The following is a 17,669-nucleotide window of genomic DNA, read 5'->3' as shown; positions in this document are numbered from 1 at the left end:
GGGCGCTGGTGCATAAAAAAAACTAACTCTCAACACAGAAAAGTAAGTTAAACCATCAAAAGCAATGAAAAGGAAACCAGCAGTCAAACTAGGAAACTGATCAAAAATAATAAGGGATGGTTTGAGGATGGTCGCACAAACACAGTTTCCAGTTAGGTCAGAGTAAAAAGTAAGAAAAGTAACCAGAGAAGTACCATTGATCAGCACATATGCACATTTTATTTTTTTTCATAATCCCACTTAATTTCAGCTTTCAACCGGTTACTCAGCTTTAGTATCCAGCAATAATTTATACTACTGGGAAAGAAAACAGCCCGAGTCAAAAGGGGGTGGCAATTATGTGATTGCAGCTGCCAGGGAACGGTATCCACCACACTCCCAAACTCAATGAAGTATACAAACCCACTTACGGGAGGCAGTAGAAATAAAACAGAATGTAATGATCCTTTTCTTAACTATGGATCTCTATCGGGAACATATACGTTTTCTTACTTTACTCAAAAGGCTCTCAGACTATGCTCTTATTTTTTTAATTACATTTCAAACTGTATTTCACAGCCGCAGTATCATGCTTTTTTTACCTGCAAATGTCTTGAGCTCTCACACACACAAACACAAAACCAGAAATAAATTATTTTGAAAATAAAAGGTAGATACTTAACAGGCTTACAATTCTGTGCACTCCGTTCACAGAAATGAGCAGTACCTCCTACTTAGTAGCTCAGTCGTTTCCTTTAGTGCGCTTGGATTTCAAACAACCAGCCAGCTGGGAAAGCCCTTGAGCTCAATTCCGACAGGCTGGTGGAGCTGACATCATCGCGCACGTGATGACGTCAGCTCAAAAAGCGTGGGGGAAAAAAAAAAAAAAACTTGAAAAAATCGGGAATGAATGAGTACCATTCGGGAATCATGGCACCCCATTATTTACACCCCAAAACTCGGTAGAAACTGAGTAATTCGGTACGGTTGAAAGGTATGATATTGATAACATTTGTTTCATGTACTTACTGAAATATGCAGGTTACATTGATAGCAACAGACCACCAATGATAGTATTTGAACAGGGAACATTAATTGGAATACATTTCAACATGTGTGAAACAATATGACGCATGTCCCAGCAGTTGGTTTGGTGGAAAACATACCCATTAATTTATGTGTTTAGATTATTGTTGAAGATAAGGTGGGGGAGAGAAAGAGATGTCAATTAACAAATGTAGATTCTAGCAGTGCTCACAGCTTTAATGATCATTGCTCTAATCATTACTCTACAGGTATTATTACAACAACCTATGGCCTTGGATTGGGCAGTGGTATGTTTGTACACAGTATATATTACATCCTTCTTATAGCTACTGTATACCTTTTTTTACCTGGAAGACCTGTGGAGGGAATGTATGCTAATACTACTTGACTGTTTCTTCCCATATTCACATAGTCAGGGTTACATATGTGCACTCATACTGTGTGTGTGTGTGTGTGTGTGTGTGTGTGTGTGTGTGTGTGTGTGTGTGTGTGTGTGTGTGTGTGTGTGTGTGTGTGTGTGTGTTACTGACATACTCTGCCTTGATTTGCATTGGTCACTATGGTTGTTGGTAGCAGGGACTGGTAGCTGTGACAGCATGACACTTTTGTACATTTCTTGGGGGAGAACACTTTTTGTATGTACTTATCTTGCTGTCATTTGCAGCCTTGGGTTTGGACCATGGGTGTTGGACACAGTATAACTACAGACTTCTTACAGCTACTTTATACCTTGTCTTACCTGGAAGACCTGTGGAGGGAATTTATGTTGACACTACCTGGCTGTTTCTACACATATTCACAAAATCCTAGTTGCAATTATGCATACAACTTACTACCTCTCCCAGGATTTGAACCCTGGGTGTTTCTGCTAAAAATACAAATTTGCGTTTCACCAAAAGGTCTCATTCTTTCTTGGTTGTACAATCTGACCTTGTAATTACAACATTCCTAAACATACATTCCTATACATACCTTTTGACATAGCACCATGTGGAAAACAGTGTTTAACACAACATTACTATTCAGATATCAGATCTTGGTGCATGAAATATTTCATATCAGTAAATCTCATGTCTTACAGAGGCACTAACGTTGTCAGATGAGATTTGATTGTTTAATGTTTTCAGAGCTGTAGCTGCTATGCGTATCCCATACACATTTTAATTCATACAATACCAGAGTAAACAAAACCAGTAAAGGGGTTTTGATCTTTATACTGACAGGCAGTTACAGTTTTATTTATATATAACCTATATGAGACTATTACTGTAATATTATCTGGTTTATTCAGTACAAACCATAGCCATTTTTAATACTGCCAGGTGACATTCTACTCCTTTATATTTATTTGGTATGAATACTACAAACTAGATTGTTACTCATCAGCCTCACGATGCAGCCTTTGCAGCCTGCTTGCATGGGATTAGTGGTTAACAGCCTGCTCAGCTGGAGTTGTAAAGAAGATATCTATCCATCACATACACAGGCTGGACTTTGGTAAACAGATATTGATATGAATCCTTAACTCACGCCTGTGACATCACCCCTCTGCCATGCTTCTTGGACCCACTGGTCCAAGTGTTCTTTCTTCCTCAGCTTCACGTCAGCAAAGTGGTGCTGGACCTGCTCACCAGTCTGAGGGATGCCAGTGGCACTGGTGAGATTGCGAGTGAGACTTTCTCTGGCCTCTGCTTTGTATTGGGAGCCCTGGTACTGTTCCTGCAGCAGTCTCACATCATGGTTTTTAACAAGGAGTCTTACCATGACCTTGGACTCCTGTATGCCCCAGCGCTGCACTCGAAAGTGCATGCCCTCTCCAACATTTGCCATATTGCCTACAGAGGGGAGCTGCAACCAGTTATGACCTGTATTCCCACCTGCAAGGTTTAAATATGGCCAATTTCCCACCCTTTGCTGTGATTGGACAGTTTTGAATATGCTGAGCTAAACTACGGGCAAACCTGCTTAGCTAAGGTTGGCAGTGCTTAAAGGGGCAAGTTCAGCACTGCTTACCAATGGTCAAATCCACTTAGATGGGCTACTCATTGCTTAGCGTTCATATGTAAGCAATGCTTACACCCGTCAAGCATAGCTGTGCAATGCTTAGCATTGCTTAAGTTTTATGTTATAGATTATCAGCTGTATGGGATTGATTCATCATTCCTGACATATTATAATTTTGTTTACCTTCCCTGACATCCCCCTATGTGCTTTCATGGCATTTATTCTTGTGTGACTATACTGTATGGGGCATATGTGTTTATATGGGTTTTCACAACTTTATTACATTGACACCTCACATCTGGACCTACTATACTACTCTGGTTTACAAATATATGTTATTTACTACCTAAGTATTAAAATAAAATATGTACTGATGTCACATGTAAAATGCAAATTTGTTTCTGTTGGGATTGAACCAGAAATGCCTACTTGCCAAGTGAATGCTCTAACCACTTCACTTTTCCGATGCTGCTATTTCTTGAGGTATACTCATATTTAGCTCCTTCTGATGTGTAAGCTAGGCTGAGCAGAGCTGCATGATGCACTCCCCCCTCAGCTATGCTTAAACTTTATTGCGGACTGAAAAAAAAAACTGTTGTGTTTTTTTTGTACTGTAGGAGTATGCACATTGATTTCTGCAACATTATCTGTGGGGGGCTATGCATTTAAAATGGTGATAACATGACAGGCTTTGGTATTTGAGAGGTATGCTCCATGGACACTAACAGTGTCTGCCATACCTCTAAACTGTACAGATTGTCACAGAATGTCCTGATTTTTTACTTATATTTTTTGTCCATTTTTCATACACTTGTGGCTTTCTGGCAGATTAGTGGCAAAGCATTAGGGACTGCAGTTAGTATGTAATGGCAAACATCTGAGTTTTACATTTTTTGAAATTCATGCTAACGCAATGCCTGTCATTCTATCAACTTTATAAGTTTGTGAGAGCAATATCTCACATTTGTCCCTATTTGTTCGTTTTTTTATGGCTCTTTCCACATTTCTTTTCAGGTTGTGAGGTAATGGTGTCCATAGACACTCTCGCAACTGTTACATTGCTGTATGACAATTATGGAGTTCAGGGTCATGTGTATAGTGAGAGCTCTGCTCTCAGACGCATCCCCTGCACTTGTGCACAAAACATCTCCGTTTTAGAGCACCGCAGTGTGCCTTCAGGAATATGCATGGTGCGCTGCTGTGCTGCATGCGGATGGTCCCTTCCATGCAAGAATAAGCTATTCTTGCCCAGAAGTATGCTGAATCCCAGGAACTACCTTCACCTGTCATCCTAGAGGCTCTTATATGCTGTCCTCTCAGTATGTTGTTCTTTATAAAGTTAGGATGATTGCTTCTATGGTGAAGATAACTATTGGAAAAGGTACTCTCACAAGGGATTTTACTTATAAATTTATTGTTACTGGTGTCACAAATTAAATGCCCATCTAGGAAACAAAGTGTGTATCCTTCACCTCCTAATACAAATTTTAAGAAGTTGGAAGTATTAGTAATACTGGCTAAGATGGGATTTGTGTTACTGAATTCTAGCTGATCTTGATTATAATAAAAAACAAATCCTTGACAAAATACTGATAAAAAACTATGTTATTAGCAAAGTCTACTTTACTCACAATTTCTCTTTTCCACCAGCCTACTACTTTTTTTATTTTTATCAAATAATTCTTTTATTTTCCATAATATGAAACAATGCATACAGAAAAATGGAAAACATTGCAATTAAGAACATTAAAAAAAAACGTTGAATTGTTACAGAATATTGTGAGTATCAAAACAGTTTAACAGTGGAATATAAAAGAAGAAAAAGAAAAACACAAGGAAAGCATTGTAATCAATCTAGCCAAAAACATTTATATACAATATTTACAAAATAATATGCTACCAAACCTCTACAGGAGTATTACAGGAAGTAGGAAAAATAACATTGATTGAGTTGACAGTGGATCTCCATTAATTAACAGGAGTAAGGATACATATTGCACTAAATGCATGGATAGGGAGTTATTCACTAAGGATTAAATCTATAAGATGTTTCCATAATTTACTAAAATAGGCTCTCTTTTTGGGACCCTTTATAATGAATTTATGAGCTGAAATGTGTTTGTAAGCCATCTCTTTGAAACCTTTCCAACAAAGTCTGGTGCGATCCAACCAGTTATTAGTGATGTATAGTTTAATAAGTGAACAAAGAATAATTAAAATGTGGAGTTGTAATTTAGACAATTTGGAGGTAGGAATATGAAGAATGGCTGTTTCCCACGAAAGTGTGGAGGTGTAATAACCCATTTTTGCAGACGGACTTTTAGAGAGCACCAGAGTTTGTGAGAGTGGCTGCAATACCACATAATGTGTAATAGATCCGCTCGGATAAGGACAACAAGTACAAGAGGGGATGAGTTGGGGTTAAATTTATTAAGTATTACAGGAGTGTAGTAAGAGTTATTGTTTAGCATCAGTTGAGTATATAAGAGTTTCTTAAAGAGGGAGAGTTCTAAGGTAGATTTTATGGCTAAGAGTTTTTGATCCTCTGTAATAGGAGAGCCAAGGTTATTCCAATAGTTGGAGAAGAGACAATTTGAGTTATATAGCAAGGTATTCAATAGTTTGTAAGAGGATGAAGTTGTTTTTTTAGTGCTCGAGATTACAGAGATAATTTCGACTAGTTTGTTGATTTCCTGAAGATTAGGAGAGAGATTGAAAGGTTGTGCAAGTATAATCTCTCTTAATTGTCGGAGAATAACTGTGTATTTATTATTGGTCCCAAGAATTAACCGTAGCTCGGGAAGGGTTTTTGACCTATATTTGAGGATATCCCATATATTAAGATCCTTGATGAGAGGGAATTTAGTGAGGTCAAGCATTTCATTATTGATCTTGAGATTTGGATTATGGTGAAGTGGTTGAAGAAGGGGTAGAATATTTTCAAGTTTGATGTCTTTAATAAGGCTTTGAAAAAGCCTGATGTTATGTTTCAGGGAATGCGCTAGATTACAGTTGTTCAAAGAAATAGTGGATAAAAAGGGTATAGCCTGTGGGTTAATTTTGTTAGAGATAATATGATGATACCAAATTTTTAACCAGGATGGAGAGTGTATATGGGTTTTGCTGTTAAAATTTGAAATAGACCAGACTCTATTAGAGCAAATAATCTTGTAGTACAGTTGAAAGTTTGGAAGGCCTAGCCCCCCTTTCTCCTTGGGGTAGATTAATTTTGAGTAAGAGATCCTAACTGACTTAGGGAACCAGATGAACTTAGCTAAGTCTTTGTTAATTTTGGAGAAAAAATTATTAGGGACTAACATATCCGAAGCATTGAATTGATATAGAAGTCTGGGTAGGACATTCATTTTCACTATTGCTACTTTGGACAAGAAAGCTAAATTCAGAAGTTTCCATCTTTGTAGATCTTGATGTATAGTAGACCATGTTTTTAGTAGGTTGTTTTGAAGCATGGAAGCTTGGTTATGTTCAAAGTGGATACCTAGATATTTAATGTTATATGTTATTTGGAAAGAAGACTCAGGAAAATAGAAATATTTGTGAGCATTAGGATTGATTGGGAAGATATGTGATTTTTTGTTATTAATTTGGTATTCTGAGGCAATAGAGAAGTTCCTGATGGCATCAAAAATTTTAGGTAGATCTGAATTGGGAAATTGAAAGTATAGATTTAGATCATCTGCAAAAGCTGATAGTGCAACGTGAGTATTTAGGATTTTAGGGATATTGTGGTGGGTATTTTGGGTGATATATAGAAAAAAGGGCTCAATAAAAAGGTTAAAGAGAAAGGGTGAAAGTGGGCACCCCTGCCTTGTTCCATTAGTAATCAATATTGGCTTGGATCTCTGTTTATTTATGTATAGGTATGTGTGAGAGTTTGTATAGAGTATTCTAATCATATCTGAGAAGGATTTAGGTACATTGAAATGGGACAAAGTAGCAAACAAAAAATCCCAATTGACTCTGTCAAAAGCTTTAGATGCATCCAAAGTTAAGGCGTATATTGGGTTTTTTCCTTTTTTTGTAAATTGTATTAGGGAATCCAAGGTTAGGGTATTGTCCCATGTGTGTCTATTGCTCATAAAACCAGCTTGGTCAGGAGATATTAAGGATGGGAGTATCTTTTGTAGTCTGTTAGCTAAAATAGCAGCAAAAATCTTAATGTCAACATTTATTAACGAGATTGGTCTATAATTATGTGGGACAGCTTTGTCTTGTTTGTTTTTTAATAATAAGATAGTTTTGGAGTTGTTCCAATGGAGGTCAGTAATACCCTTCTTTATAATACAGTTAAAGACCTTTAATAGAATGGAGGAGGTTTTTGAGCAAAAAACTTTGAAGAAGTTAGTGGTAAAGCCATCAGGGCCCGGAGATTTACCTGTTTTGAGGTTATTTATGATGTTTTGAATTTCTTGAATGTCGAACGGGGCAGATAAGAGTGAGACTTGATTAGCTTTAAGAGAGGGGAAATTGATGGAGTTAAGGAAAGACTCCATCTGAGGTTTGAGAGTGTTGCGTTCATTTTTACTATAAATATCTGAAAATAATTCAAAAAATAAATGTATTATTTCAGAATCTGATTTGTAGATTTTCCCTTGGTAATGAAGGGTGGATATTCTTGGAGCACCGTTATTGTTTTTTAATATTCTTGCCAGAGTTCTTGAGGGAATTTGTGCCCATTCAGAATATGTTGCTATAAATTTTTGTTCCTGTAAGGAATAATTTTGTGAGTGAAGTTCAAATAAATCTTTGCGCGTTGTATTGATCAATTCATCAGTTTTTGGGTCTGGGAATAATCTCTGATTTATTTCTAAAGATGAGAGTTTTAAGGATAAAATCTTTTCTTTTTTTATGTTGAGTTTTTTAAGAAAGGAAGCTTTACTAATCAAAAAACCTCTCATTTCAGCTTTGCAAGCCGCCCATTGGATGTCTGGAGGAATTTGGGACTTTGTAAGGTTGATATCCAGATCCGATAGTATGTTATTAATTTTATTTAATATATCTTTATTATTTAGTAAGTTATTGTTAAGGGTCCAGTTAGCAAAGGTAAAAGCAGGGGTAGTGAATCTAATTTTGAGAGAGATTTTTGCATGATCAGAAAGAAATCGGGGTTCAATATTGAAAGTATTTTTGAATTTAGATAGGGTGTCTGAAATTAGAAAGAAGTCTAGACGTGACCAAGATTTGTGGCAATTAGAGTAGAAAGTATATAGATTTTCTTTGGTCGAAATATTACTAAAAGTAATGGTGTCTATAAGATTAAAATCTGAGATAAGTTCCTCTAGGGCTATAGAAGCTTGGAAGTTATAAGAGGAGGAGTTGCTGGTGCGGTCTAGACTAGGATCTATTACAGCATTCCAGTCCCCACCTACTATGAACAAGTAGTTTGGAAATGAGTTTAGTATATTATAAATTTCTAAAATAAAAGTTTGTTGTTGAGAGCATGGTCCATATAGGTTCAGGAAAAGAATTGGTTTGGAGGAGTCTGGGAGCGTAGAAGTGAAGTAACACCATCTGCCATTTATATCAGATTTAAATTCGTTAATAGCTTCCTGGAATTGTTTCTTAATTATAATGGCCACACCCTTCGAATTTGTGCTATCACCAGCACTTATTATAGACCTAATCCATTTTCTATTTTTACATTCTCCCACTCTTCTTTAGATAGGTGTGTTTCCTGGAGAAAACAGATACTAGCCTGGGATTTAAAAACAAGGTGGAGTAGCAGTTTTTTTTTAGCAGTATTTTGTAAGCCTTTGATATTCCAAGAGTCAACAGACCAACTCATGTATGTTAATCCTAAACAGGGTGTAAGGAAACATTATATATTTGGAGTCTTAATATTAGATATGAATAGATTAATGTGTGTTGAAAAGAGTCTGCACTATAATTGCAATAGAAAAAAAGGGAGATGGAGATCCACATCTGATTTGTGTCTGTAAAAAGTTTGAATGTAGAGGAGAAAGTAGCAAAGTACTCCTTCTGACATACCCCGGTGCCTACCCACCCGAACCCCTTAGAAGAAGAAGTACAAAAACAAACATAAAATAAACCTAACAATTCTATACATATGTACAAAGAAAATCTCATCCAAAAGATTATCAAACTAGATCCCTACTACAGTGCACATATAGCATCCATATATGAGTAAAACTCCTACTAGTATGTCAAATAACTATGGCAAGTTGTAAGTAAATATACATATGTACGCCTGTTTGCTTAAACTTAATACATATGAGAAATGAAGATCTATGGATTCCATACATAACAGATTTAGTACTAATAATAACCATTCTTATGGAGTCACAAACATAACAGGTACACTGTAAAATTGGCACACCACTAAAGCCTTATGAAGCTTATCGTATACAAGAACATGTTACTGGTGACTATAACAGTATAATAGAAGTTGTAAATGATTAAGGAGCTAGACAGAATGAATACTTGTGATATTGTTGGACAAAAATGTATTTACACTGAACAGACTCTGCTAATAACAGAGCTAATTTAAAACTAAGGATCTTGTTATGTTATTTGTACCCCTCCCTCTTTCTGTGATTACTGTTTACCGGATATAAGGACTTCTGATTGAAGTTTAAATGGTCTTTAAATCCCCTTCTTAACTATTTACTGCATGTTTAGTTATATCATTAAGTTAGTTTTACAGCCTTATGTCTAACTCTGAGGGCACCTTGCCCCTGTTGGCATTTTACACATAAATATTCCTTTATTATCCAACTCTGCATACATATTTATATATCTGTAGACTACAGCCAATTCAGTAAAACAGGAAGACAGTGTAGTAAAATATGTAAGTGCTATCATATAGTTTTCTTTAGATGTATATGACCAAATACTGGTTACTTCATATGAACAAAGTTTGCTATATTTATGATTTTATCTAGTTACTCTTACTGTGACATCCTGCTGCAGTTAAACTAAATATCTCTTCCTGACATCTGTTATGTTGCTAGATAACTTGTGTATGCTTAGCGTGTGTTAGTGTAATTATTTATGCATTTACAATACATACTTTATACAACATGGGGAAAGGGAAGTTAAACAGACCATAATAATCCCCGCTTAGCGTAACTAAGGTGCCCCTGAAATAAAAACTGTTTTTTATGCTAAACTATGTAAGTATGATCCATAAAAAGTATGCAGGAACATTATATTACATAAAGCGCTGTAAGCGCGGTTGATGGAGGTCGAACCTTACAAGCGTACGCTCCAAGGAGTCCCCAGCAATAGATATCCTACTGGAAACCTCGCGTAGAAGATACGTTCCTTGCTTGACACGTGGATCTGCCTTAGAAAGGAAAAAAAGACGTTTTAAGCGTTTTAAACAGTTTTAAACCTGCTAAACGGACTGTGTTGAAGCTGGATTAGTGAGCGACGCTGTCACTGAAGCCTCCGGTGAGTAAACTGAGCTTATGAGGGGTAAATCTGCTGAAACGCTTGTATTGGAAGTTTATGAGTTTATAAAGTTTCAGGAACCTTGTTAAATACTTTAAGGAAAGTCTCTTTTGCTTCACTTTGAGAGGTTGCAGTATATTTAATGTCATTTTGAAAGAAGATCAGTGTGTTTGGAAAGTGCATTTGAAATCTGATGTTCCTTTTGATAAGGTCTGAACAAAACGGAGCTAGTTTTTGTCTGTTCTCCTTAATAGAAACGGGTAGATCTTGTGAAAAGGTTAATTTGTGGTTGTTCCACATGAAGTTTTTATTTTTTTTTGCTGCATATAGAATCTGTTGAGCAGTCTGGAAATTGAGTAGCTTTGTGTATATTTGGCGAGGAGCTAAGGCATCTTGACTTTTATGAAGCGCACGATGGGCTCTCTCTATTATTACATTTTTTTCACCTTCTGAGTGGAGAAGTGATTCAAATATTTGCTTTGTTATAACAAGTAAGCCTTGACTGTCATAGTTCTCTGGGAGACCTCTTATTAGAATATTATTACGTCTGCTTCTAGCTTCTAGATCTGTAAGTTTTGTCTGTAAATCCGATATAAGAGCTGTTTTGGCACGCAGATCATCCAATAAGGGCAGTATTTGAAAGTCATTAGATTGTACTTTTTGTTCAAGTGTGTCTACTCTGTCCAAAATTTGATTGATGGATTTTCCTAAAGTGGAAAGTTGTTCCGAGAAACTTTGTATGGCAGAATGAATGGGTTGAAGGGCCTGTTTCAGCTCATCCATGTGAAAGCTAGAATCTTCTTTGGTGTTAATATTGCTTTTAATAGGCTCCACATTTTGTTTATTTGTTCTCTGTCTTTTTGAAAGAACATCTTTTTCAGGTGAAAAAATTCCTGAGGATTTGGCTTTTGTTGTTTGTATATCCATTGTAGTAGAGTCATTTGTCATTTTTATCTGTTTAGCCATGTGGAGTTAGAAGTATTTCAAGTAGAAGCAGGCCTCCCTGGATCTCTTGTGGAAATAACACTGTGGAAGAGCCAGAAATGATGAAAGGCTGTTTTGGATATTGCCCACTGCAAAGGTAATGAAAGTTCCGAAGATATGGAGGTAAAGTAGCTCTTTTCGAGGTATGTAGAATCCTAGAAAATGTAATTGAGGTAAGGAGCTCTGTGCATAAGCTGTTCCCTAGACGACCACCATTTTGGAATTCGTCCACCAGCCTACTACTAAACGGGCAAATACTGGAGCTACTGAGGACTTAGGTGTAGTAATTTTAAGAAGTTTCTCTTTGGAGTGTTAGAATACATTCCTTATGATTTAAGGGAAGGAAATGATAAAAATCAGGTAGAGCAAAAAGAAACTGAATGGCAAGTAAGATTAGAGACAGACAAACCACTAGGTTTAAATGATACCATAAATATTAAATGTTTTCTGAATGACCGCAGTTCGGCTAAAGCAGTTTAGATGCTAAAGGGTTAAATACAGTGGCAATTGACATTGGATGGGTTTTTTTTTAATTGTATTTTTATTGTGATTGGTTTACATAATTTTATTTCAAGTATTTAAGCTCATGTATCTTTTGTGTAATTAATTTCTGAAGAAGTCTATTGCTATTGACAGAAGTGTGAAATAAAGTTGTATTAACACTAAAGAGTTGTTTTAAGGCTTGTCTTCCAGCTTAACAGTGGTTTTAAGCAACTTGTAGGAGTAGGGACTCCATACTGGCTTGTAGCAGGAGTGGGTTGAGCAAGGCTGGCTTTACATGCAGGAAAAGTAGGTAACTGCCTAGGGTGCCATACTTTAAGGGAGCTCATTCCTATTTAATTATTTATTTATTTGTTAGAGCAATGTTTCTTTGCTCTAAAAAAGTAAAGAAACAAAAAAGATGCCACAGCTGAACAAAAATGCACCAACTCCATGTCCATTCTAGGAGTGTGGTGCTTCAGTTGAAATGACAGTTTACATAAAATCAACCCTTAATATTGTGATGTCACAGGAACAGAGACCTAGTAATGTTCAAATGTAGGTACAAAGCCATCTGAATGAACTCTTTTTTTACATAAAAAATAAAATTAGGGACTTTCTGAAGAATTCTTGTCATGAGAGGAACATCACAATGACTTAAGTGTTATTACTATGTTCACACTGTCAGTTATCAACCACATATTTTGGCAGCACTTGTGATTCTGTGGAAAACTGAGATGACAGGAGTGGTGCTGTGAAGATAAGTGCTATTATTATTTTTACAATGCTGCTGGCAGTGATCAAACAGATATTTTTGGGTAATATTGCTCTGGCTTTGTGATTTGTATGGAGCAACTTAGATTGGAATACTTTAATGTGTGGCAACTTGTTTATGTGAACTGTGGAGGTGAAATAATATTACATAACCATCAGACATATTGGCTATAACTGCTGGATGGGTGTTGGGGTTGACTGAATGAATGTTACTGACCCTTTTGTCATTCATTCAGGTTTAACAGTCAGTGTCCAGCTTTGCAGAGCTAATGTGCACCTGTGAGAAGAAAGATAAACTATTCAGTCAGACTGGAAACCTGATATGCACAGAGAAGGCATAATTCCTGTGATTATGTTTTGTGAAGTAAAATGACCAGTTGCCTGCTGCTGTTTGCTTATTATTTTGGCTTTGCAGGACTAATGTGATTATGTGAAGCAACATGTAATATTTCAATATGTGGCAACTGTTAATATTTTAATGTGTGGCATACTCTTTTACCACAATCAGACATCTGCATTGATCATATAAGTGGCTATAACTGCTTGAAGAGGGTTGTCTGGCTGGAAGCTACTGTCCCTGTTGCCACTTCCTCAGATTTACAGTCATCTCTTATTTCCTGAAAGATAAATATATCTCAAGATACCCAGACCAGAAATTCTGGGTGCTGGTGTCCCCCACACACCAAGGTTGTAAAAGTGCATTTTGACATGGGCTTAGTGATTGCCTCTGCCCTGAACTCATCCTTATCTAAAACCATCCCTGCTTATTGGTGTACACAGAATCACTGTACGTGTGGGTGTGTGTGGGGAGTTAGGACAGGGATGGGGGATGGTGATGACATCATTATTTCTTTAACATTTCTCCCAAACCTCAGAGGTGACTATATCTTGTGTTGGACTATGAACAGTGTGGTCATTATTTCTTTAACTTTCTTCACAAACATCAGAGGGATGCATGAGGACTCATTATAGCTTGTATAGGAATACTGTACAGTCATTAGAAGTAGCAAGTTGGAAAAAATACTGTAATAATTTTTTTTTTCATTTTCTTCAAACATCTGATGCACAAACAGGTGTCTTTCTTTTGTGGGAGACTAAATAAGCTTGCTGTTTATATGCACCTAAAGTAAATATGTTAAATTCTGTTTTTTTTTTTTTTTTTTGTTCTTTGTTCCAGTTTTGTCCCAGTCTGGCATCAGAATTGTACACAGAAGGTGGCTGTATTTTCAGGTGTAAGGGATGCTGTCTATAAATATGACAACAGCAGCTTGAAATACATGACTGTGGGCATTTGGACCCTAATTTTAATCCCAATTTAACACTTTAAAGGTGGATACATAGAATGTGGGAACTTAGTCCCAGATATTATATATGTATCCTCACAATTATTTGTCTTCTTAGTTTATTGTGATCTGGTGTTTGGTCAAATTTGAGAATTAAACCTTGGATTCAGCTTATTTCTTCCTTGAAATAAAAAAGTAACACTGAATATTGTTTTCATATGCATGATTTTTGTTCAGACCATCGCTGGATTAAAAGGTTGTAAAAAAAGCTCTGAAATACATCTCAGAGCATTTATAACTCCAAAGTTTCTGTGTGCCTAGCAGCCCTCCGCCTTCTAGCTCAATTAAGTTATTACAGGGTACCCTTGGTCAGTTAGGGTGTGTTGAATGGATGCAGGAAAATGCTAAGTTGAAGACTAAGAATGAATTTCTTTTCCCAGTTATGGTTTTCATTGAGGTTATCACTGGATTAAAAAGTTATTTAAAAAAATTCTAAAATGCATTTCAGGGCATATAGAAATCTTTTAGATTCTGGGTGACACTACTCAGCTTAATACAGTGATTTCCGCTGCAATTTTTGCAATGTACCCTTGGTCAGTTAGAATGTTGTTAGAGGATGCTGGAAAAACACAAAGAAAAACTAACACTAAATTTCAGTGTTTAGGACAGCACAGCAGGAAGGGCAGCAGAGTAGCACAATGGATAGCATTGTATGCCTCACAGCAAGAGTTTGCCTTGCCTGCTTCGATGCTCAGCTGGGGTGCCTTCGGTGCTGAGTCTGTGTCTTCTCCCTGTGTTGACATGCGTTTCCTCCCACATTGCAAAAACATGAGGTAGATGGATTAGGTGCTCTAAACTGGCCATACATGTGAGTGTGTATGCAACTGTTTTGTACAGAAGAGCTACTGCATCAGGACTAGCCACCTGGCAGTGTAAACCTTTGGAGCTAGATGACTGATGACTGTTGAAGTGACACACTGACCATAAGTGCAAAAATGGGAGAAAAGGGTGATGGATGGATCATGTTTTCTTTGTTCAGGTAACCATTGGATGATAATGTTGTGAAAAAAAAAAAAAAAAAAAAAACTCTAGGCCTATGTGTTTGGCCTGAGCTAGGTTTAGTGTTATATTGTGTATTAGTGATAGCCTGCTTGTTATTTGTTACAGCTTTTTATGAAAGCTTTGCTGTCAGTAGCATTATATAACTACATCTCTCACACACTATGTCAGTTTGTTTAAGTAGAAGGTGCTTGTCAGTAAACATGAGACATTGTCTATGGATGCCCATCTTAACCAAGCTGGCTGTAAAGACAGCTGAAAAGAGAAAATCCATTGTTCGAGATGCTTACTAATGTGAGCAGAAAGGATAAAATTTTACATACCTAGTTTTGGTGAAGGACAATAAAACTATACACCACTTTTGGCGTGCATTGTGGACAATGTGTCTGAATGCCATGCATAGCCAACAAAACTGCAGAAGTACATAATAGTCAATGCTGTCTTTAAATGGCTCCTTATCAAATGTGCAAAACTTATTATTGTCAGGCATGAAAGTTGCCATATGAATACTGATTGCCAGGCATACACAGCTAATCCCAAACATTGTGGAAACACATTAATGTGTTTTTGAAGAGGCTCTTACATATCCTGATGTTGGAGCAGGTTCCTCACCCACACTCCTGCTACTTACTTAAACTAGATTTGAGACTGCTGTGCCATAGAGCAAGGGAACACTTTAAGGAACCTCAACCTCAGGTGTTCCAATTTTCAGTATTCACAGTTTCAGTCTAGCTCTTTCAAGGATCACAATTGCAATGCTAGGATTTTCAGCAGGAAAACCCCCATTTTAATGCACATTCCTTTCATTCCATTTTATAGCTGTCATTTGTTGAAAACTGTTTCAGAATCAAATTTTGAAAACTGAGTGTTTAATAATAAGACTTCTTCCTTTTCCTGGCTGATTATCCATCAAAATAAATATATTTAAACTAATGGAGCAGTAATATAATGACAAATCCAGCACTATCTGATTGCAAAAAAAAGGAGACCTGGTTCTTTCAAAATTTAGTAAATAATAGAATAAATGTTGATCGAAGGCTACATTTGGGCATCTATGCTGTTATGGGCTCTGCGTGACATAGTTTAGTCAATTGTATCACATTATCTTAGATAAATATCAGTTTTCTTTTTTTTCTTTCAGCTAATAACTGATATATGTATTTTCCATTATTCTAGGCCAGGAAGTATAATAGTGTCATATGATGTTGGCTCTTCAAATGAAGATTTTACTCTGAAAAATTTACAAAATGCTAAACACAACATCATCGAAAGTCTACAACACTTGAATGTAAATAATTCTTCATTTGTAACATATTTTGGTAAGAAATTTATGCATTTTTCAAAGTATTATATAGGTTCACAGATACTCACTAGGCTATTGATCTGTGAGGATCTTAAGACGCCTATTTTTACATTCCCAAGGTACCTTTTGTCCCTTCTATTTTGTATATGAATAACCCATCAACGGCTCAAACAAGGATATGATGGGACATTTGCATGTTTCCCCCATCCATGGGAGACAAGGCTGCTAAAACAGAGGTGAATTTGTGGTTACCTATCAATTTGTCCAAATTACATTTGAACAGAGTAAAAGAAGCATTGCAAACAGAAGTGGCATTTTCAGTGATATATAATCTCCATCCAACATGTCCTATATATTTTTCAAAAAAGATTGAAATCCCTTGAGTGGGTGCTTATGATGTCATTGGACTTGCAAATGTATATTAGATCTGACAGAATAAGGTCTGTTGAAACTATACGTGGGGTACAGGTCACTTCTCAGTAGCTTATATGATGCTGAGAAGAGGGACAAGACTTTGAGATGGTCTGCATAATTTTTTCGGTTTAAGACCTTGATTTTTTTTTTTTTTTGTTTTAATGAGACAGTGTTGTGGTCATTTCACTTGTGACAAGTGTTTGGACAGGTATATATCAAAAGGGGCAATATCCTCAATGACTGGCGTAATGAACGTGAAGTGCAGTGTAATAATTACATCCCTGGATCTGGACCTAGTACTTTTAGATATAAGCTCTGCAATGAAAAGGGACTTCCTTACAAAGGTGGATACGTGGTGAAACTACCATGGAATGCAAGGCTAAGCTTCTTAAGATCCTCACGGGTCAAAAGCCTAGTAAGTATCTATGAACCTATAATATTTAAAGTCACATTGTCAGATTCAAAACAGGTCTTCTTAGATTCTTTTAATTTAAGACATTGATACTGTTCTAATGCCACCATAGTTAAAAAACAGATTTTATGGTAACTGTATGTTTTTTCTAACATTAATTATTTTCTGGCCATCACTTCAAGCTATACTCGTCCAATATGCAACGATGCTTTTATACATGAACAGTTTGCAAAAGTAATGAGATGCTGGTATAGGTGTAGACTTTATTGCCTAAGTTTACTTAATACAGCAAAGTTACTATCCCTGTTTAACCACAGCCTGAGAACTGGCTATCTTCCAGCGGAATGGAGAATAGCAACAGTAATTCCTCTAAACAAAGGGGGACCATCAACCTACCCTGAAAATCATAGGCCAATAAGCTTGACTAGCTTCATCTGCAAGGCCTTCATTACAGGCCTTATTAACAAAGACATAGGTAATCTACAAACTCTAGACC

The 17,669-nt window shown here is 36.5% G+C and overlaps 1 protein-coding gene across 1 annotated transcript in view; it reads left to right on the top strand.

Moving 5' to 3' along the window:
- Positions 1-17,669, top strand: part of LOC122794937 (mucin-22-like) — a 450,015-nt gene that overhangs the window by 388,936 nt on the left and 43,410 nt on the right. The window contains exon 6 of the mRNA XM_044063532.1: positions 16,221-16,388. Within this exon, the coding sequence (XP_043919467.1) occupies positions 16,221-16,388 (168 nt within the window). The remainder of the gene's footprint in view (positions 1-16,220; positions 16,389-17,669) is intronic.

This window comes from Protopterus annectens, chromosome 2.part1, assembly GCF_019279795.1.
Source record: "Protopterus annectens isolate FY-2018-M chromosome 2.part1, PAN1.0, whole genome shotgun sequence".
Taxonomy (NCBI): Eukaryota; Metazoa; Chordata; order Ceratodontiformes; family Protopteridae; genus Protopterus; species Protopterus annectens.
This window is presented reverse-complemented; position numbering and strand designations above follow the sequence as displayed.